The sequence below is a fragment of the Anser anser genome, assembly GCF_964211835.1.
Source record: "Anser anser genome assembly, chromosome: 1".
Lineage (NCBI taxonomy): Eukaryota > Metazoa > Chordata > Aves > Anseriformes > Anatidae > Anser > Anser anser.
The window spans coordinates 135,236,163-135,253,425 of NC_139720.1; the positions used below are offsets into that span (position 1 = coordinate 135,236,163).

At 44.3% G+C, this 17,263-nt stretch overlaps 1 protein-coding gene across 1 annotated transcript; it reads left to right on the plus strand.

The window, feature by feature from the left end:
- Positions 1-11,126: 11,126 nt before the first annotated feature.
- On the plus strand, positions 11,127-16,988 carry LOC310886034 (uncharacterized protein). Its single transcript, XM_083810071.1, has 2 exons — positions 11,127-11,241; positions 12,211-16,988. The coding sequence occupies exon 2, from the start codon at positions 14,777-14,779 to the stop codon at positions 16,346-16,348; it is 1,572 nt and encodes a 523-aa protein (XP_083666197.1). The 5' UTR covers positions 11,127-11,241; positions 12,211-14,776; the 3' UTR covers positions 16,349-16,988.
- Positions 16,989-17,263: the final 275 nt, after the last annotated feature.

Sequence of the window (17,263 nt, forward strand, 5' to 3'; positions counted from 1 at the left end):
CACCTCTGGGAAGAATATGGCTCTGTGTTCTTCACTCCCCCAGTGGAGCAGTTATAAAATCTTCCTGAGCTTTCTCTTCTCCACGCTGAATAGTCCCAGATCTCTCTTCTCCTCACACGGCAGATGCTCCAGTCCCTTAGTCATCAACACACTGCAGAATGGGCTGTTTTATACAGTATCACTACAAATGTTTGCACACCAGTGAGAAAGGGGCAGTCAGTGAAACAGTGTTTCAGCAATATCAGGAACAGTATTGACATGACTGAAGTTTCACTTTATTTCTATTGTTCAAAAATAACATTTTCAGGCACATTTTAATTCCTGCATGACCTAGTTTCAGCAGCAGCTCTTATTTCAGCACCAGAAGATTTTAGATCTGTGAACATCTCATATTGCATCTCAGTTAAGTGCCAGCTTCTCATAATCACACAGAAGAAAAGTAGCAAAATTAAATATGATTGTTGTGGTACTCTTGTGTACTTCTTGTACACAGTTTTGAACTTTCTGAGTCACCAGGAAAACTGGACTAGATAGGCATAAGTATTAAAATATCTGTTGGGAAAACAAAACAAAATGAAACAAAACAACAACAACAACAAACGAACAGGAGGAACCAAAGTCTGTGTGGCCATGAAAAAGCTGGTAATAACTGAAGCCTCAAGAACTGTACTCTTTGTAACACAGATTGGGAAGTGCTCACAACAAGAAGTTCATGTTTTGTTAGATGAATAGAAATGACTGACTCATTTTGGTTGCAGCTTTCAAATTCAGATTTGTGAGGACTTCTTGGTTTTGATTTCCTGTTCTGTTCCATGTTTGTTAAAACAAGGTAAAATAACTTAGGCCACATGGGAACCCACTGGAAACAGGGTAAATGGTTTCTGAGAGCATTCTTCCATCAGTTTTAATTTTCCTCTATACAGTGACTTTATTCACTCTCTAAAATGTATCCAAAGAAGAAACAAATTTTGGGATGTGTTCTGAGAAAGAGATTTTTTTTTTCCCTTTGGCCCAAATCCAAAATCTGAAGTTTCCCTCAAGCGGCTGAAATACATATACATATATAAAAATGTATGATTTTTTTTCTCTTATTTATTTCCTATCCAGATAAAATACACGTTGAGAAAAATATTAATCATGACGCTGAAACATATTGTACTTATAAAAGTCACTTGGAGCATGCTGTATGAACTTTTTCCTTGAACTTTTTCTTTCATGTGATGTACAGATATGGCTGCTGAATATACTTCTAATACTAATTGAAATTTGTTAAATGAGTAAAGAACTCGTGACTTCGGTTTAGATTGTACAAAAGCGCAACAGGAGATAACACTTCCATATACAGAGACTAATTACTCAACACTTTCTAAAAATGGTAAAGACAATAATAGTTTGAATGTCTTAAAACTGCACTCCTCTTGTCTTTCATAAAAACTTCCAAAATGAAACAAACAAACAATAAAAAAAACCATGAAATCAATCAGAAATGTGTTCTTCAGATCCTGTGGATACTTCTGGAAAGTCTCTTTTAATATAAATCATTTTAACAAATTAATATTAACTCAAATATTTTTCATGACTTGGTCACTACATAGAGAAAAGCCTGATTTACATGAAACAATCAAACACTGCAAACATAAAATAGTCTAACAAGTTAGGATCTAATGTTTAATGATACCTGTGAATTTATAGATTTTCTGTAGTCAGTCAGGGGCAGTGATGGTAAAGCATTATAATAACAATAAATTTATAGATTGATCTCTTCTTATGGCTTAATGTGATATTTACCACTATGAGATTAAGAATACTAAAAGGAAAAATAAAAAATAAAATAAAATAAAAATGAAGTTTTCAAATAGAAGGCAAGAAGAGACTGAAAATTCAACATATTCTGTAAACTGTTAAATGGGCAAGATTTTTTATTTTTATTTTTATTTTTTTTTCATAGAATCATAGAATGGTTTGGATTGGAAGGGGTCTTGAAGATCAACTAATTCCAAACACCCTGCCATGGGCGGGAGCATCTTCCACTAGACTATACTGACCAAAGCCCCATCTAACCTGGCCTTAAACACTTCCAGGGATGGGGGCATCCACATACTTCATTGGGAAGGTCTGGCTCAAATGCCTACCAGGCCAAAGAGTATGTGGAGTACATCATTTCACCTGTCCAGTGAGAATGGCTCATGGTAAACTTCTCTGGGCAACCAATTCCAGTGCTTCACCACCCTCTGAGTAAAGAATTTCTTCCAAATATGTAATCTAAACCTACCCTAGAAAGGATATAAATTTGTCCTATAATGAGCTAATATTAGTTCAACAGGTCCTACAATTTGATTTAGCCAGCACTGGACAGGACTAAAGAAGCCACAATATAGCCCATCCTCTTATATCTTTGTCTGCCAAGCAACACTGGAAGGGATTCCCAAGATTTATTAGTAAGGACTTATGGAATATGTCACTTATACTGAGCTTCTGTTTGGATGACCACAGAAGTCTTACTGAGTTACATGCAGGCTAGAAGGGCACAGAAGGAAACACATGGACATAAGAAAGTAGGTGTATCACAGGATTTGAAGTGCTGGGGTTCTCGCTGAAGACTGCATATACTGATACAAACATATTCCCAGGCAAGCACTACCCAATGATCTGTACTCCTCTGCCAAGAAAGGTCTGGAGCAATTGCCATCCTCAGCCAAAATTTTACTCTGCTAGTTCTACACAGAGTGCAATGATTAGCCTTTGCACCCTTGTTGTGAAGTCTATTCCAGTGCTACCAAAGTAAATTCATATACAGCATGAGAGATATGCTATCTTAAATGATAATTAAGACACCATAATAAGAGTTGAGTGGGATTTCAGTACATACTGAATTTTTTTCAGTTCCTGATCTGCATATAGAATTTCACCTTCTGAGTTCTGTCGTTTCTTTTTGTCAGAAGGTCCCTTTTTGTAATGTGGCCTTTACACTCCCTATGTAGAAACAATGTGGGAGTGATTACAGTGCTGAATGTTGTTAACAATGGATTTACATATGTTATATATAGATAGATAGATGGATAATGTAACATCTATTATGAACTCCGGTTCACAAATTTGACACCTGTCTGACATACCATTCCAACTCTCCCTAGCAACACACCAACTCTCTGCAGAAACTATCCATCTGTCTGTATCACCAATCCAACTGTTCACAAGAAAACCCAAAATCTTTCCAGGATCAATCAGTCCCAGTATCATGCCAAGTTACTTTTCTCTTCCATGTTAAAACAACATAGGCTCTTAAGCAATAAACTACTGTTATTTTTAAAGGGACAAATCTGTTTTTGCCCATTTGTTTTCAGCCAGTCCTGTAGCTCATATTGAAGTTAGAAAAAATAAGTGAAAAGGACAGAAGAAAACCAAATAAAGTTCTGCACCTGTGGCATGTAAAAAGGAGTCATATTTTTTTTAGAAATCATATATACTCTTACAATGCCTTCAACATTGGGCACATCTCCATATGGGAGTACAATGTGTAACTCTGAACTGAAACTGAAAGGAGGATAATTTTCTGCAATCACTGAACATATTTTACACTAGAAAATATGCAGTATTTCTTTGGGTGAGTGCTGAGCACTTCATATATATATTGCAAAATTCTAAATGCAATTATCTGTATTCATTTCTCTCTATCTCTCTAATGTTATGAAAATAACCATTTATGCATGTCATTTACCCTATTTCCTGTCTTATTTATTCTGTCTTTAAGCTCCAGTGACTCTGTGGTTCCCAATGTCATTTTTCTTTATCTCACTATAGAGGATCACGATATTTTTCCAGTGTATACTTTTGTTTTCTACTGTCATGAAGGACAATTGAGGCTGGAAGGGACCTCAGGAGGTCTCTAGATGACCTCCTATCCCAAAAGAGGGACATATCTGGAGTCAGACCAGGCTCCTCCACCTAGAATTTGGAACCCTCCAAAGGCGGAGATAGCAAAACTTTTGGGGGCAACCTGGGAAAAAAAATCTCTCGTTTCTACTTATACCTATTGTCTATTATCTTTGTGATTCTTCCCCAGATTTCTTGAGGGGTCTGGCCTCATCTTCTCAGTGACCCCCTGTAGATGTCATGGGGCTTGTTAGGTGCCCTGAAGCCATTCTGTTCTCCAGGTTGAACCAGCCCATCTCCCCCAGTCTCTTTTCACAGTGCTGCAGCGGCACAGCTGTGAGGGTCCTACCCTGAGCTCCCTCCAATTTATCCATGTCTTTTGCATGTTGGAAAAAAATGAAAGCAGCACTTAGATGTAGTCTGACAAGAGCCGCATCCAAGAGCTGTACAATCCATTCCTTTGATCATTTCCTGTGTCCATGCCCCTGTTCATACCGTCCAGGAGCCTGTTTGCCATATTTGCTGTCAGGGCACACTGTGGGCTCGTATTTCACTTGCTGAATGTATATTTCACTGTTTCACTCATATTTCACTACCACCCCAGAGCCTTTCCCACATGAATATTCTCTGGCTCCTCTGGCTGCTGCAAGTGTCGTTGCAGAGTTTGTTTTTCTGTCTGCAATAGGAAAAAGTCTTTGACATTTGAAGAGCTTTGCTTTTGTCCCTGTTGAATTTCATAATGTTTCTGTTGACCCATTTCTTCAGCTTGTCTGGAGCCCTTCCCTTAAATATATTGGCTGGTACCCCTAATATGGTGTCATCCTCAAATTTTATGAGAGTGTGCTCTTTTAACTCTTACTCATAGAGACGTTAAACAGAAAAGGTCCCAGTGCAGACCCCTGTGGTATTCTATTTGTCACAGACATCCAGGTGGAGTATGATCCATTAACCACCTTCAGAGACATATCATCTAAACATTCTTCGACCATCTGTTTTTCCAGCTATGAAGATGGTAAAATCCCAACTTGAACACGAGAATATCATGTGTCAAAATCTGATATATATATTTATATATATATCACATATCAGTGTCAAAATCTTGCTAAAGACTATGAAGATAACCCTGTATCCTTAAATCTTGTCATTTTATTATAGAAGGTAACCAGGATAGTCAGGCACAATTTAGTCTCAGTAAATCCATGCTGGTGGCTTACAATCATCTTTTTGTGTACTTAAAAATGTTCTCTAAGAGGATTTACCCCATGATTTTCTGAGGAAGTGAACTGAGGTTTACAATCCTGTTGTTCCTGGGGTTGCCCTTTTGGCCTTTTTTGAAGAAGGCTGTGACATTTGCCTTTCTCTAACCATAAGAGTTATCCCCCAATCTCCAAATTTTTTCCCAAGATGATACAAAGCCTCCTTGCAAGGCCACCTCTGTCGGGCAACTTTGATGCAGCATGACTGGTCCCCATGGACTTATATATGCTGAGTTCTCACACATGATCTCTGACTCAAGCTTCACCCACTGCTGCAAGTTTTTCTCCTCCTTGACCTCTTTCACTAAGTACAAAGGCATGGGAGACTGTGTTGTGGAAGATTAAAACAAAGAAGGCTCTGAGTATCTTACCCTTAACAATGCTATTGTATCACAGAATCGTATCATAGAATGTCTTGTGTTGGATGGGACCTTAAAAATCATCTAGTTCCATCCCAATAGATCAGCTTGCCCAAGGCCTTATCTGGCCTGGTCTTGAACACCTCCAGGAATGAAGCATCCACAACTTCTCTGGGCAGCCTGTTTCAGTGCCTCACCGTCCTCTGAGTGAAAACTTTCCTCCTAATATCTAATCTAAATGTCACTTCTTTTAGTTTAAAATCATTCCCCCTTGTCCTGTCATTGTCTGCCCGAACAAGAAGTTGCTCTCTGTCATTTCCAAAAGACCCCTTTAAATATTGGAAAGCTGCAGGGAGCTCTCCCCAGGGCCTTCTCTTCTTCAGGTTGAACATCCTCAGCTCTCTCAGCCTTTCTTCATAGGAGAAGTGCTCCAGCCCTCTGGTCAACTTTGTGGCCCTCCTCTGGACCCGCTCTAACAGATACACATCCTTCTTGTGCTGGGGGCCCCAGACCTGGATGCATTAATCCAAGTAGGGCCTCACAGGACCGAGCAGAAGGGGACAATCACATCCCTCAACCTGCTGGTTGCTCTTCTGGTGATGTAGCCTAGGATGCAGTTAGCCTTCTGGACTACAAGCGCACACTGCTGGCTCATGTCAAGCTTTCCATCCACTAGAACTCCCAAATCTTTCTCTGTTGGGCTGCTCTCAAGGAGTTCTTCAACAGTCTGTAGTCATGTCTGGGATTGCCTTGACCCAGTTGCAGCACCTTGAACTAAGACGTGTTAAACCTCTTTAGGAACACCATTTCTCCAGCCTGTCCAGGTCCCTTTGGCTGGCATCCCTTCCTTCTGTTTTATTAACTGCTTCACTCAGCTTGCAAACTTGCTGAGGGTGCAGTTGATCCCATTGTCGATGTTGTTGATAAAGATGTCAAGCAGCACTGGTCCCAGGACAGACCCCTGAGGGACACCATGTGACACTGGCCTCCACTTGGACATCGAGAGGTCGAGAGAGGTTATCCTCCCCCTCTACTCTGCCCTGGTGAGACCACATCTTGCATCCAGTTCTGGGCCCTTCAGTTCAAGGACAGGGAACTGTTTGAGAGAGTCCAGCTCAGAGCCACGAGGAGGATAAAGGGAGTGGAGCATCTCCCTTACGAGGAAAGGCTGAGGGAGCTGGGTCTCTTTGGCTTGGAGAAGACTGAGGGGTGACCCTATTAATGTTTATAAATATGTAAAGGGTGAGTGTCAGGAGGAAGGAACCTGGCTCTTCACGGTGACATCCAATGATAGGACAAGGGGCAATGGGTGCAAGCTGGAACATGGGAGGTTCCACTTAATTTTTTATGTATTTATTTTTTTTTTTACAGTGAGGGTGACAGAACATTGGAACAGGCTGCCCAGAAGGGTTGTAGAGTCTCCTTCTCTGGAGACTTTCAAAACCCACCTGGACATGTTCCTGTGTCACATGACTTAAGTGTTCCTGCTCCAGCAGGGGGATTGGACTACATGATCTTTCAAGGTTCCTTTCAGTCCCTCTCCGGGTGTGACCTTCAAGCCAATTCCTTAGCCACTGAATGGTCCACCCATCAAATCCATCTCTCTCCAACGTGGAAACCAGGATGTCATGCAGAACCATGTCAAAGGACTTACAGAAGTCCAAGTAGATGACATTGGTCTGCCTTCCCTTGTCAACTGATGCAGTCACTCCATCATGGAAGGCCATCAGATTGGTCAGGCACATTTTGCCTTTGGTGAAGCCATGCTGGCTGTCTCAGATCACCTCTTGGTCTTGCATGTGCCTTGACATTGCTTCCAGGAGGATCTGTTTCATGATCTTCCCAGGCACAGAGGTGAGGCTCGCCAGTCTGTAGTTCCCCATGTCGTCCTTTCTACCCTTTTTAAAAATGGGAGCAATGTTTCCCTTTTTCCAGTCACCAGGTCTTCACCTGACTGCCAGGACTTTTCAAATATAATGGAGAGAGGCTTGGCAACTACATCAACCAATTCCTTCAGGACCCTGGGATGCATGTCATCAGACCCCATAGGCTTGTACCTGTTCAGCTTCATCAGGTGGTCTCAGACCTGCTCCTCACTTACCGTGGGCGGGACTTTGCTCCCCAGGCCCTCACCTATGGGTTCAGGGAAACAAAAGACTTGGGAAGCCTGACTGGCAGTGATGACTGTGGCAAAGAAGTTGTTGAGTACCTCAGTCTTCTCTATGCCTGCTGTTACCAGTTCTCCCTTCTCAACCATCAGAGGGGGTACACGCTCCTTGGCCTTTCTTTTCTGAGCAATATACCTATAGAATCCCTTCTTATTATTCTTTGCATCCCTTGCCAAGCTCAGTTCCATCTGTGCCGTAGCTTTCCTACTTTTCCCTGCACATCTGGACTGCATCCCTGTACTCTTCCCAGGCCATATGTCCCAGCATCCACTGCCTGTGCATTTCCTTCTTGTGCCTCAGTTCGACCAGCAGGTCCTTGCTCCACCATGCCAGTTTCCCGCCTTCCCTGCTTGCTTTCTTACATATGTTAGGGGACCCAGTTATTTTCCCTAGCAGAATGTTTATCCCCAGGCATCTGGAATTCACTCACAAAGAGTCAACATTCATTTAAAGCAGCAAGAACTAATTGGTACCCTTATATCAGCTTGAGCTGGGTGCGTCCAAGGAGGAACTCTGCTCAAAATGTTTCCTTGGTTCTTATACAATCTTTGTTTTGTCTACTGTAGTCCAATCAGTTCTCAAGACATATGTAGTATATTCCTTTAGATTGGCAGTACTTTGTTGCAGGACACGATGGCTTCTATTATCTCCCAAGACAGGGTGGCTCTCATCCTTGGTCAGCACATCCTCCCTTTCTCTTCTGCAGTACTCAGAACCCCACATGCCATTCACTGTTACTCATTCAGCACTACATGGCAGGTTCAGGTGATGCAGAGCTTATGCTGTGGTTTAAGGCTTCACTAAATCTACTTTAGTAATGTGAAACAATAGCTACCTAAATTCCTTACATAGCAGAGACTTGTTTCCCTATCACCCGTGGTGATGTAGAGTATGGAGAGTTCTTGCACTCAAAAAAAAAAAAAAAAAAAAAGTATTCTTAAAGAGTTGCCAACTCCGTTCAACTCCTTTATTCCTAAGAACAGTGTTGCAGGGGATCCTCTCCACTAGATCTTTAAGAAGCTCGAAGTTCATTCTTTGGAAGTTCAGGGTCCTGACTTTTCTCTTTGCCAGGCCCATATTCCTCAAGATCACAAACAAAAAATGTGTGGTCACTGCAGCCCAGACTGCCTCCAATCTTAACCCCGTTAATGAGTTCATCCCAATTGGTGAGAAACAGGTCCAGTAATGATTCTCGTCCTGTTGGTTTGTCTAACACGTGGACCAGGAAGTTATCATCAACACCTTCCAGGAGTCTCCTGGATTGCTTACAGACTGCTGTGTAGCTTTTTCAGCAGACATTGGGGTGGTTGAAGACCCCCATCAGGATGAGAGTGTGTGAGTGTGATGCTTCTTGTAGTTGAAGCAGGAAGGCCTCATCAGCAGGCTCCTTTATACCATCAGTAAATTACCCAACTTGTTCAGAAATAGGCACATATTTTTTGTTCTCTGTTGCTGTTAGTGCAGTGGTAGAATCTGTTTTTGTTACCCTTGACATCCCTTGCCAGTCTCAGCTGTGCTTTAGCTTTCCTAGTCACCCCAGTGTGCATGGGCACAATGTTTCTGAATTCTTCCCATATAGTCTTTCCCTGCTTGCATACCACCTACTGCCTATTGGAGCTTTGGCCTAAGTTCCTAGATCAGCCAAGCTGGTCTACTGACAGATCTTCTTGTTTTCCTGAGTACCCAACTGGATCATTCTCACACCTGGAGAATGGACATGGCACAGCACTCATTATCATATGCAAGTGTGTATGCATGTAGATTTGCTTGTAGGTTCATAATGGCCATAGACACACATAAGAGCTAATGATTTGAATTATGTTCTTATAACTAGACTTATAGGGGTGCTGCATTCAATTTGAGATAGTCGCCAACAAATAAATAATTACTATGCAGATAGTTTTTAGCTGCTTAAATGAAAGTTATTACTACTGTCTCTTGGCTAAAAAATATTCCAAACTATTTAAGAGTTAAAAGTAATGTCATCTAGGCCATCACTTGGTGTCGTTCACAACTGATTCACATGGAATATGTGAATGAATATTACAGTCCTGAGTACACAAATTTGTCAATTAAATTAGAAAACAGTAGCAATTAAATATGCTTCCTCAGAGTTTAGCAAATGTTTTTAAGTAGCTCATATTACTCTCATTACTGTGATTTGTCTAAAGCAGTTAATTCATATTCTTTAAGTTGTGGGTCTTTTAAAAATAGCTGTGTCCTGGTTCCAGTTAGGACAGAGTTAAGTAGCTTATAGTAGCTGGTAGGGTGCTATGTTTTGGATTAGGATGAGAAGAGCGCTGATAACATGCTGATGTTTTAATTGTTGCAGAGCAGTGTTTACACCAGGCCAAGGACTTTTCGGCTTCTTGCTCTGTCCTGCCAGCGAGCAGGCTGGGGGTGCAGCAGGAGCTGGGAGGGGACAGACCCAGGACAGCTGACCCAAACTGGCCAAAGGGGTATTCCATACCATCTCACGTCATGCTAAACAATATATAGGGGTGGCTGGCCGGGGTGGGGGGGGCCGGCTGCTCGGGAATAGGCTGGGCATCAGTCAGCGGGTGGTGAGCAATTGCATTGTGCATCACTTGTTTTCTTACACATTATTATTGTTAATACTATTATCATTATCACTATTATTATTATTATTGTTATTATTATATTCCTTATATTCCTGTTTTAATAAACTGTCTTTATCTCAACTCACCGGCTTCACTTTCCCGTTTCTCTCCCCCATCCCAGAGAGGGAGGGGGGAGGGTGAGCGAACGGCTGTGTGGTGTTTAGCTGCCAGCCGGGTTAAACCACAACAGTCCTTTTGGCGCCCAACGTGGGGCCCGAAGGGTTGAGATATCGACAAATCTGACCAGAGCGTGTTAAACTAAAATTGGTATAAGTATTGGACCTGCTTAATAGTTGCTAGTCACGATGTTGATTGCCTTAATCTCCAGTCTGCTATACCTGTATTCCAAATTGAGTTTTATGGTGCGTTACTTTCTGTATGTGCTCCCTGTTGCACTGTTTATCCTTTCCGGGCCCTGGTTTAAGATTGTTATGGTACTGTGCGGTGTAGCAATGGCTTATGAAATGATGAAATATCTGGTCACGACTTTAACCTGGTATTTGTACTCAGCACTGACGTCGACTCTATACTTTGGAACCCATATCTCGGAAACTATTAGCAATTACACCTATTGCCTGTTTTCGTTAGGGAGCCAATCTGTGAAGGGGACAGGGGAAGACATGTTTCCCTACCTGTTCACTCTCCCTTTCTCCTTCACCACCACCCTCTTATCCCCCGAGCTAGTTACGGTGGCTCTCTGAGATGTTGAATATCCTTGGGATACTCAGACCAGCCTGCTCTTGTTGTTATGTCTCCTGAATGCGCTTCAGATTTTGTGGAGGGTTAAACAACTACTCAGGAATCTCATCCGGAGATCTGTCTTGAGGCGGGATAGTTGCGAGTGGCAGGGAGTGTGGGAGGATATGGGCAGGTTTCTAGAGCAGTGGTCACCTCCAGTGTTTTGGACATTCACCCCTGAACAACTGCAAAATCCTAAAAAGCTGGCAGAATGCTTGAAAAAAAGGTGTCATGACTCTGGCAGTTCCAAAGTGACACAAATCACTGTAGCGTGCTGGGGTCTGGCTTGTGCCTATCGAGCTGCAATTGATGCTACTAGCAACCTAGCTCCAGCTCCTGCAGCCGTTCCAGCTCCAGCTCCTGCAGCCACTCCAGCTGCAGCTCCTGCAGCCACTCCAGTTCCAGCCCCTGCAGCCGTTCCAGTTCCAGCTCCTGCAGCCGCTCCAGCTCCAGCCCCTGCAGCCGCTCCAGCTCCAGCTCCTGCAGCCACTCCAGCCCCTGCAGCAGCTCCAGCTCCTGTGTCTGGGTCAGAGAAACGAGCTGTAGCAGTGCAAGTTGCCCCTGCAGAGGGTATTCCAACCCCTGTGGCAGACCCTGTGTCTGGGTCAGAGAAACGAGCTGTAGCAGTGCAAGTTGCCCCTGTAGACAAGGTGAAAAAATGGTATAGAGGCTCAGGTCGTTTAAAACGCAGACAGTCTTCTGCTAAGTCTGGGCATAGTGAAGACGAGGCTGGGCCATCAAAGGTGCAGGAGACTGAAGATGAGGATGAGGATGGCGAAAAATCAACAGTAACTACCCGGACTCCATACCAGCCATCAAAGGTGCAGGAGACTGAAGATGAGGATGAGGATGTCGGAAAATCAACAGGAACTACCCGGACTCTACACCGGCCATCAAAGGTGCAGGAGACTGAAGATGAGGATGAGGATGTCGAAAAATCAACAGTAATTACCCGGACTCTATACCAGCGTGAGCTACGAGATGTGCGAAAAGATTTTGGTCGCTGTATAGGCGAGCAGCTTGTCACCTGGCTGCTCCGGTGCTGGGACACGGGAGCCAATTATGTGGAATTGGAGGGCAAGGAAGCCAGGCGGCTGGGATCCCTTGCTAGGGACGCATGCATTGACACAGCAATTGGAGATGGAGCACGATCTCGCAGCCTCTGGAGGCGTCTCCTGTCAGCTGTGAAGGAAAGGTATCCCTTCAAGGAAGAACTTGTATGTTTACCAAGCAAATGGACCACCATGGAGAAGGGAATTCAGTACCTGAGGGAATTGGCCGTACGGGAAGTAATTTATAAGGACCTAGATGACGCAAAAACATCCGCAGATCCAGATGCAGTCCGGTGTACACTACCCATGTGGCGGAAGTTTGTACAGAGTGCACCATCATCATATGCCAGCTCATTGGCAATACTAGCCTGGAAAGCGGAGGAGAATCCCACAGCGAATGAAGTGACTAAAATACTCCGGCAGTACAAAGGAAATCTCTCCTCTTCCCTAAAGGCCTGTGTCTCAGCTGTGGAGAAACTCTCTGAAGAGGTCCACCAACTTAAAGAGAATTTATCTTCCCCTCCACCTGAACGAACCAGTGTCCACCAGCTAAAAGAGAATGCTTTAGAGAAACTTTCTGAAAAGATCCACCAACTTGAAGAAAGATTATCTTCCCCTTCACCTGAACGAACCAGTGTCCACCAGCTAAAAGAGAATGCTTTGGAGAAACTTTCTGAAAAGATCCACCAACTTGAAGAAAGATTATCTTCCCCTTCACCTGAACGAACAAGTGTCCACCAGCTAAAAGAGAATACTTTGGAGAAACTTTCTGAAAAGATCCACCAACTTGAAGAGAGATTATTTTCCTCCCCACCTGTACAAACCAGTGTCTCAGCTATTAGGGGTAAACGTTCATCTATGCAAGGAAGACAATATGGTGGGCACACACACCGCGCCACCCTGTGGTTTTACCTACGTGACCATGGAGAGGACATGAGAAAATGGGATGGAAAATCTACTGCGACCCTAGAGGCACGGGTACGTGAATTGCAAAGGAAAACAATTGGGAAAAAGGAGTTCTCTGAAAGGTTTGCTGCTCCAACTTCCAGCAGGCAGTACTTTAAACACAGAAATGAAGATTCTGACCAGGACTAGAGGGGCCCTGCCTCCAGCCAGGGGGAGGAAAGGGACAATCGAGTTTATTGGACTGTGTGGATTCGATGGCCTGGCACGTCAGACGCACAGAAGTATAAGGCTTTGGTAGACACCGGTGCACAATGTACTCTAATGCCATCAAGCTATAAAGGGCCAGAGCCCATCTGTATTTATGGTGTGACGGGGGGATCCCAGCAGTTAACTGTATTGGAGGCTGAAGTGAGTCTAACCGGTAATGAGTGGCAAAAGCACCGTATTGTGACTGGCCCAGATGCTCCGTGCATCCTTGGCATAGACTATCTTAGAAGAGGATATTTCAAGGACCCAAAAGGGTTCCGCTGGGCTTTTGGCATAGCTGCTTTGGAGACAGAGGACATTAAACAGTTGTCTACCTTGCCTGGTCTCTCAGAGGACCCTTCTGTTGTGGGGTTGCTGAGGGTTGAAGAACAGCAAGTGCCGATCGCTACCACAACTGTGCACCGGCGGCAATATCGCACCAACCGAGACTCCCTGAGTCCCATCCATAAGCTAATTCGTCAACTGGAGAGCCAAGGAGTGATCAGCAAGACTCATTCACCTTTTAATAGTCCCATATGGCCAGTGCGAAAGTCTAATGGTGAGTGGAGACTAACAGTGGACTATCGTGGCCTGAACGAAGTCACGCCACCACTGAGTGCTGCAGTGCCGGACATGCTAGAACTCCAGTATGAACTGGAATCAAAGGCAGCCAAGTGGTATGCCACAATTGATATCGCTAATGCATTTTTCTCCATCCCTCTAGCAGCACAGTGCAGGCCACAGTTTGCTTTCACTTGGAGGGGAGTCCAATATACTTGGAATCGGCTGCCCCAGGGGTGGAAACACAGCCCTACCATTTGCCATGGACTGATCCAGTCTGCGCTGGAGCAGGGGGAAGCTCCTGAACACCTGCAGTACATCGATGACATCATTGTGTGGGGTGACACTGCAGAAGAAGTTTTCGAGAAAGGGAAGAAAATAGTCCAAATCCTTCTGAAGGCCGGTTTTGCCATAAAACAGAATAAAGTTAAAGGACCTGCACGAGAGATCCAGTTTTTAGGAATAAAATGGCAAGATGGACGTCGTCAAATCCCAATGGATGTGATCAACAAGATAACAGCTATGTCTCCACCAACTAGCAAAAAAGAAACACAAACTTTCCTAGGTGTCGTGGGGTTTTGGAGAATGCATATTCCAAATTACAGTCTGATTGTAAACCCGCTCTACCAAGTAACCCGTAAGAAGAATGCTTTTGAATGGGGCCCTGAGCAACGACAAGCCTTTGAACAAATTAAGTAGGAAATAGTTCATGCAGTAGCCCTTGGGCCAGTCCGAACAGGACCAGATGTAAAGAATGTGCTCTACACCGCAGCCGGAGAGAATGGTCCCACCTGGAGCCTCTGGCAGAAAGAACCTGGGGAAACTCGAGGTCGACCCCTGGGGTTTTGGAGTCGGGGATACAGAGGATCTGAAGCCCGCTATACTCCAACTGAAAAGGAGATATTGGCAGCATATGAAGGAGTTCGATCTGCTTCAGAAGTGGTCGGTACTGAAGCGCAGCTCCTCCTGGCACCCCGACTGCCGGTACTAGGCTGGATGTTCAAAGGAAGGGTCCCCTCTACACATCATGCAACTGATGCTACATGGAGCAAGTGGGTTGCACTGATTACTCAGCGGGCTCGAATAGGAAACCCCAGTCGCCCAGGAATCTTGGAGGTGATTATGGACTGGCCAGAAGGCAAATACTTTGGGATATCATCAGAGGAGGAGGTGGTTCGTGCTGAAGAAGCCCCCCTGTACAACAAGCTACCGGAAAATGAGAAGAAATATGCCTTGTTCACTGACGGGTCCTGTCGTATTGTGGGAAAGCATCGGAGATGGAAAGCTGCTGTATGGAGTCCTACACGACGAGTTGAAGAAGCTGCTGAGGGAGAAGGTGAATCGAGTCAGTTTGCAGAAGTAAAAGCCATTCAGCTGGCTTTAGATATTGCTGAACGAGAAAAGTGGCCAGTTCTCTATCTCTATACTGATTCATGGATGGTAGCAAATGCCCTGTGGGGGTGGTTACAGCAATGGAAGCAGAACAACTGGCAGCGCAGGGGCAAGCCCATCTGGGCTGCGGCATTGTGGCAAGATATTGCTGCCCGGGTAGAGAACCTGGTTGTAAAGGTACGCCATGTAGATGCTCATGTGCCCAAGAATCGGGCTACTGAAGAACATCAAAACAACCAGCAGGTGGATCAGGCTGCTAAGATTGAAGTGGCTCAGGTGGACCTGGACTGGCAACATAAAGGTGAATTATTTATAGCCCGATGGGCCCATGACACCTCAGGCCATCAAGGTAGAGATGCAACATACAGATGGGCTCGTGATCGAGGGGTGGACCTGACCATGGACACTATAGCACAGGTTATTCATGACTGTGAAACATGTGCTGCAATCAAGCAAGCCAAACGGTCAAAACCTCTTTGGTATGGAGGACGATGGCTGAAATATAAATATGGAGAGGCCTGGCAGATTGATTACATCACACTCCCTCAAACCCGCAACGGCAAGCGCCACGTACTTACAATGGTGGAAGCAACCACCGGATGGCTGGAAACATATCCTGTGCCCCATGCCACCGCCCGGAACACTATCCTGGGCCTTGAAAAGCAAGTCTTATGGCGACATGGCACCCCAGAGAGAATTGAGTCAGACAACGGGACTCATTTCCGAAACAACCTTATAGACACTTGGGCCAAAGAACATGGTATTGAGTGGGTGTATCACATCCCCTATCATGCACCAGCCTCTGGAAAAGTTGAACGATACAATGGACTGTTGAAGACTACACTGAAAGCAATGGGTGCTGGGACATTCAAAAATTGGGATACACATTTGGCAAAGGCCACCTGGTTAGTCAATACCAGGGGATCTGCCAACCGAGCTGGACCTGCCCAATCAAACCTGTTACGCACTGTAGAAGGGGATAAAGTTCCTGTAGTGCACGTAAGAAACATGCTGGGTAAGACAGTCTGGGCTACTCCTGCCTCAGGAAAAGGCAAACCCATTCGTGGAATTGCTTTTGCTCAGGGACCTGGATGCACTTGGTGGGTAATGCAAAAGAATGGGGAGGTCCGGTGTGTACCTCAAGGGGATTTGATACTGGGTGAGAATAGACCATGAGTTGAATTGTAGTATGTTAATTATTATATAATAATGTATGTCATCACTACCATGATTGCTATATATCATAGATGAAAATGGTGATTAATTAGAATGTATTGGACAGAGTGTAACCTGAGCATGACATAAATGGTATGGAATAAGGGGTGGATATCTGTCCTGGTTCCAGTTAGGACAGAGTTAAGTAGCTCATAGTAGCTGGTAGGGTGCTATGTTTTGGATTAGGATGAGAAGAGCGCTGATAACATGCTGATGTTTTAATTGTTGCAGAGCAGTGTTTACACCAGGCCAAGGACTTTTCGGCTTCTTGCTCTGTCCTGCCAGCGAGCAGGCTGGGGGTGCAGCAGGAGCTGGGAGGGGACAGACCCAGGACAGCTGACCCAAACTGGCCAAAGGGGTATTCCATACCATCTCACGTCATGCTAAACAATATATAGGGGTGGCTGGCCGGGGTGGGGGGGGCCGGCTGCTCGGGAATAGGCTGGGCATCGGTCAGCGGGTGGTGAGCAATTGCATTGTGCATCACTTGTTTTCTTACACATTATTATTGTTAATACTATTATCATTATCACTATTATTATTATTATTGTTATTATTATATTCCTTATATTCCTGTCTTAATAAACTGTCTTTATCTCAACTCACCGGCTTCACTTTCCCGTTTCTCTCCCCCATCCCAGAGAGGGAGGGGGGAGGGTGAGCGAACGGCTGTGTGGTGTTTAGCTGCCAGCCGGGTTAAACCACAACAAGCTGACACCTTATTTATTTAAGATAATTTAAATTTTGAATAGGAAAAAAAAATAAAAACCCAACACAACGTATACTGATACTTTCCTATGCAGCCCATTGTATATTATTTTTCTTTTAGATCAAGCCTTAAATAGATATTTTTGGACAATTTTTAAAATCATATTC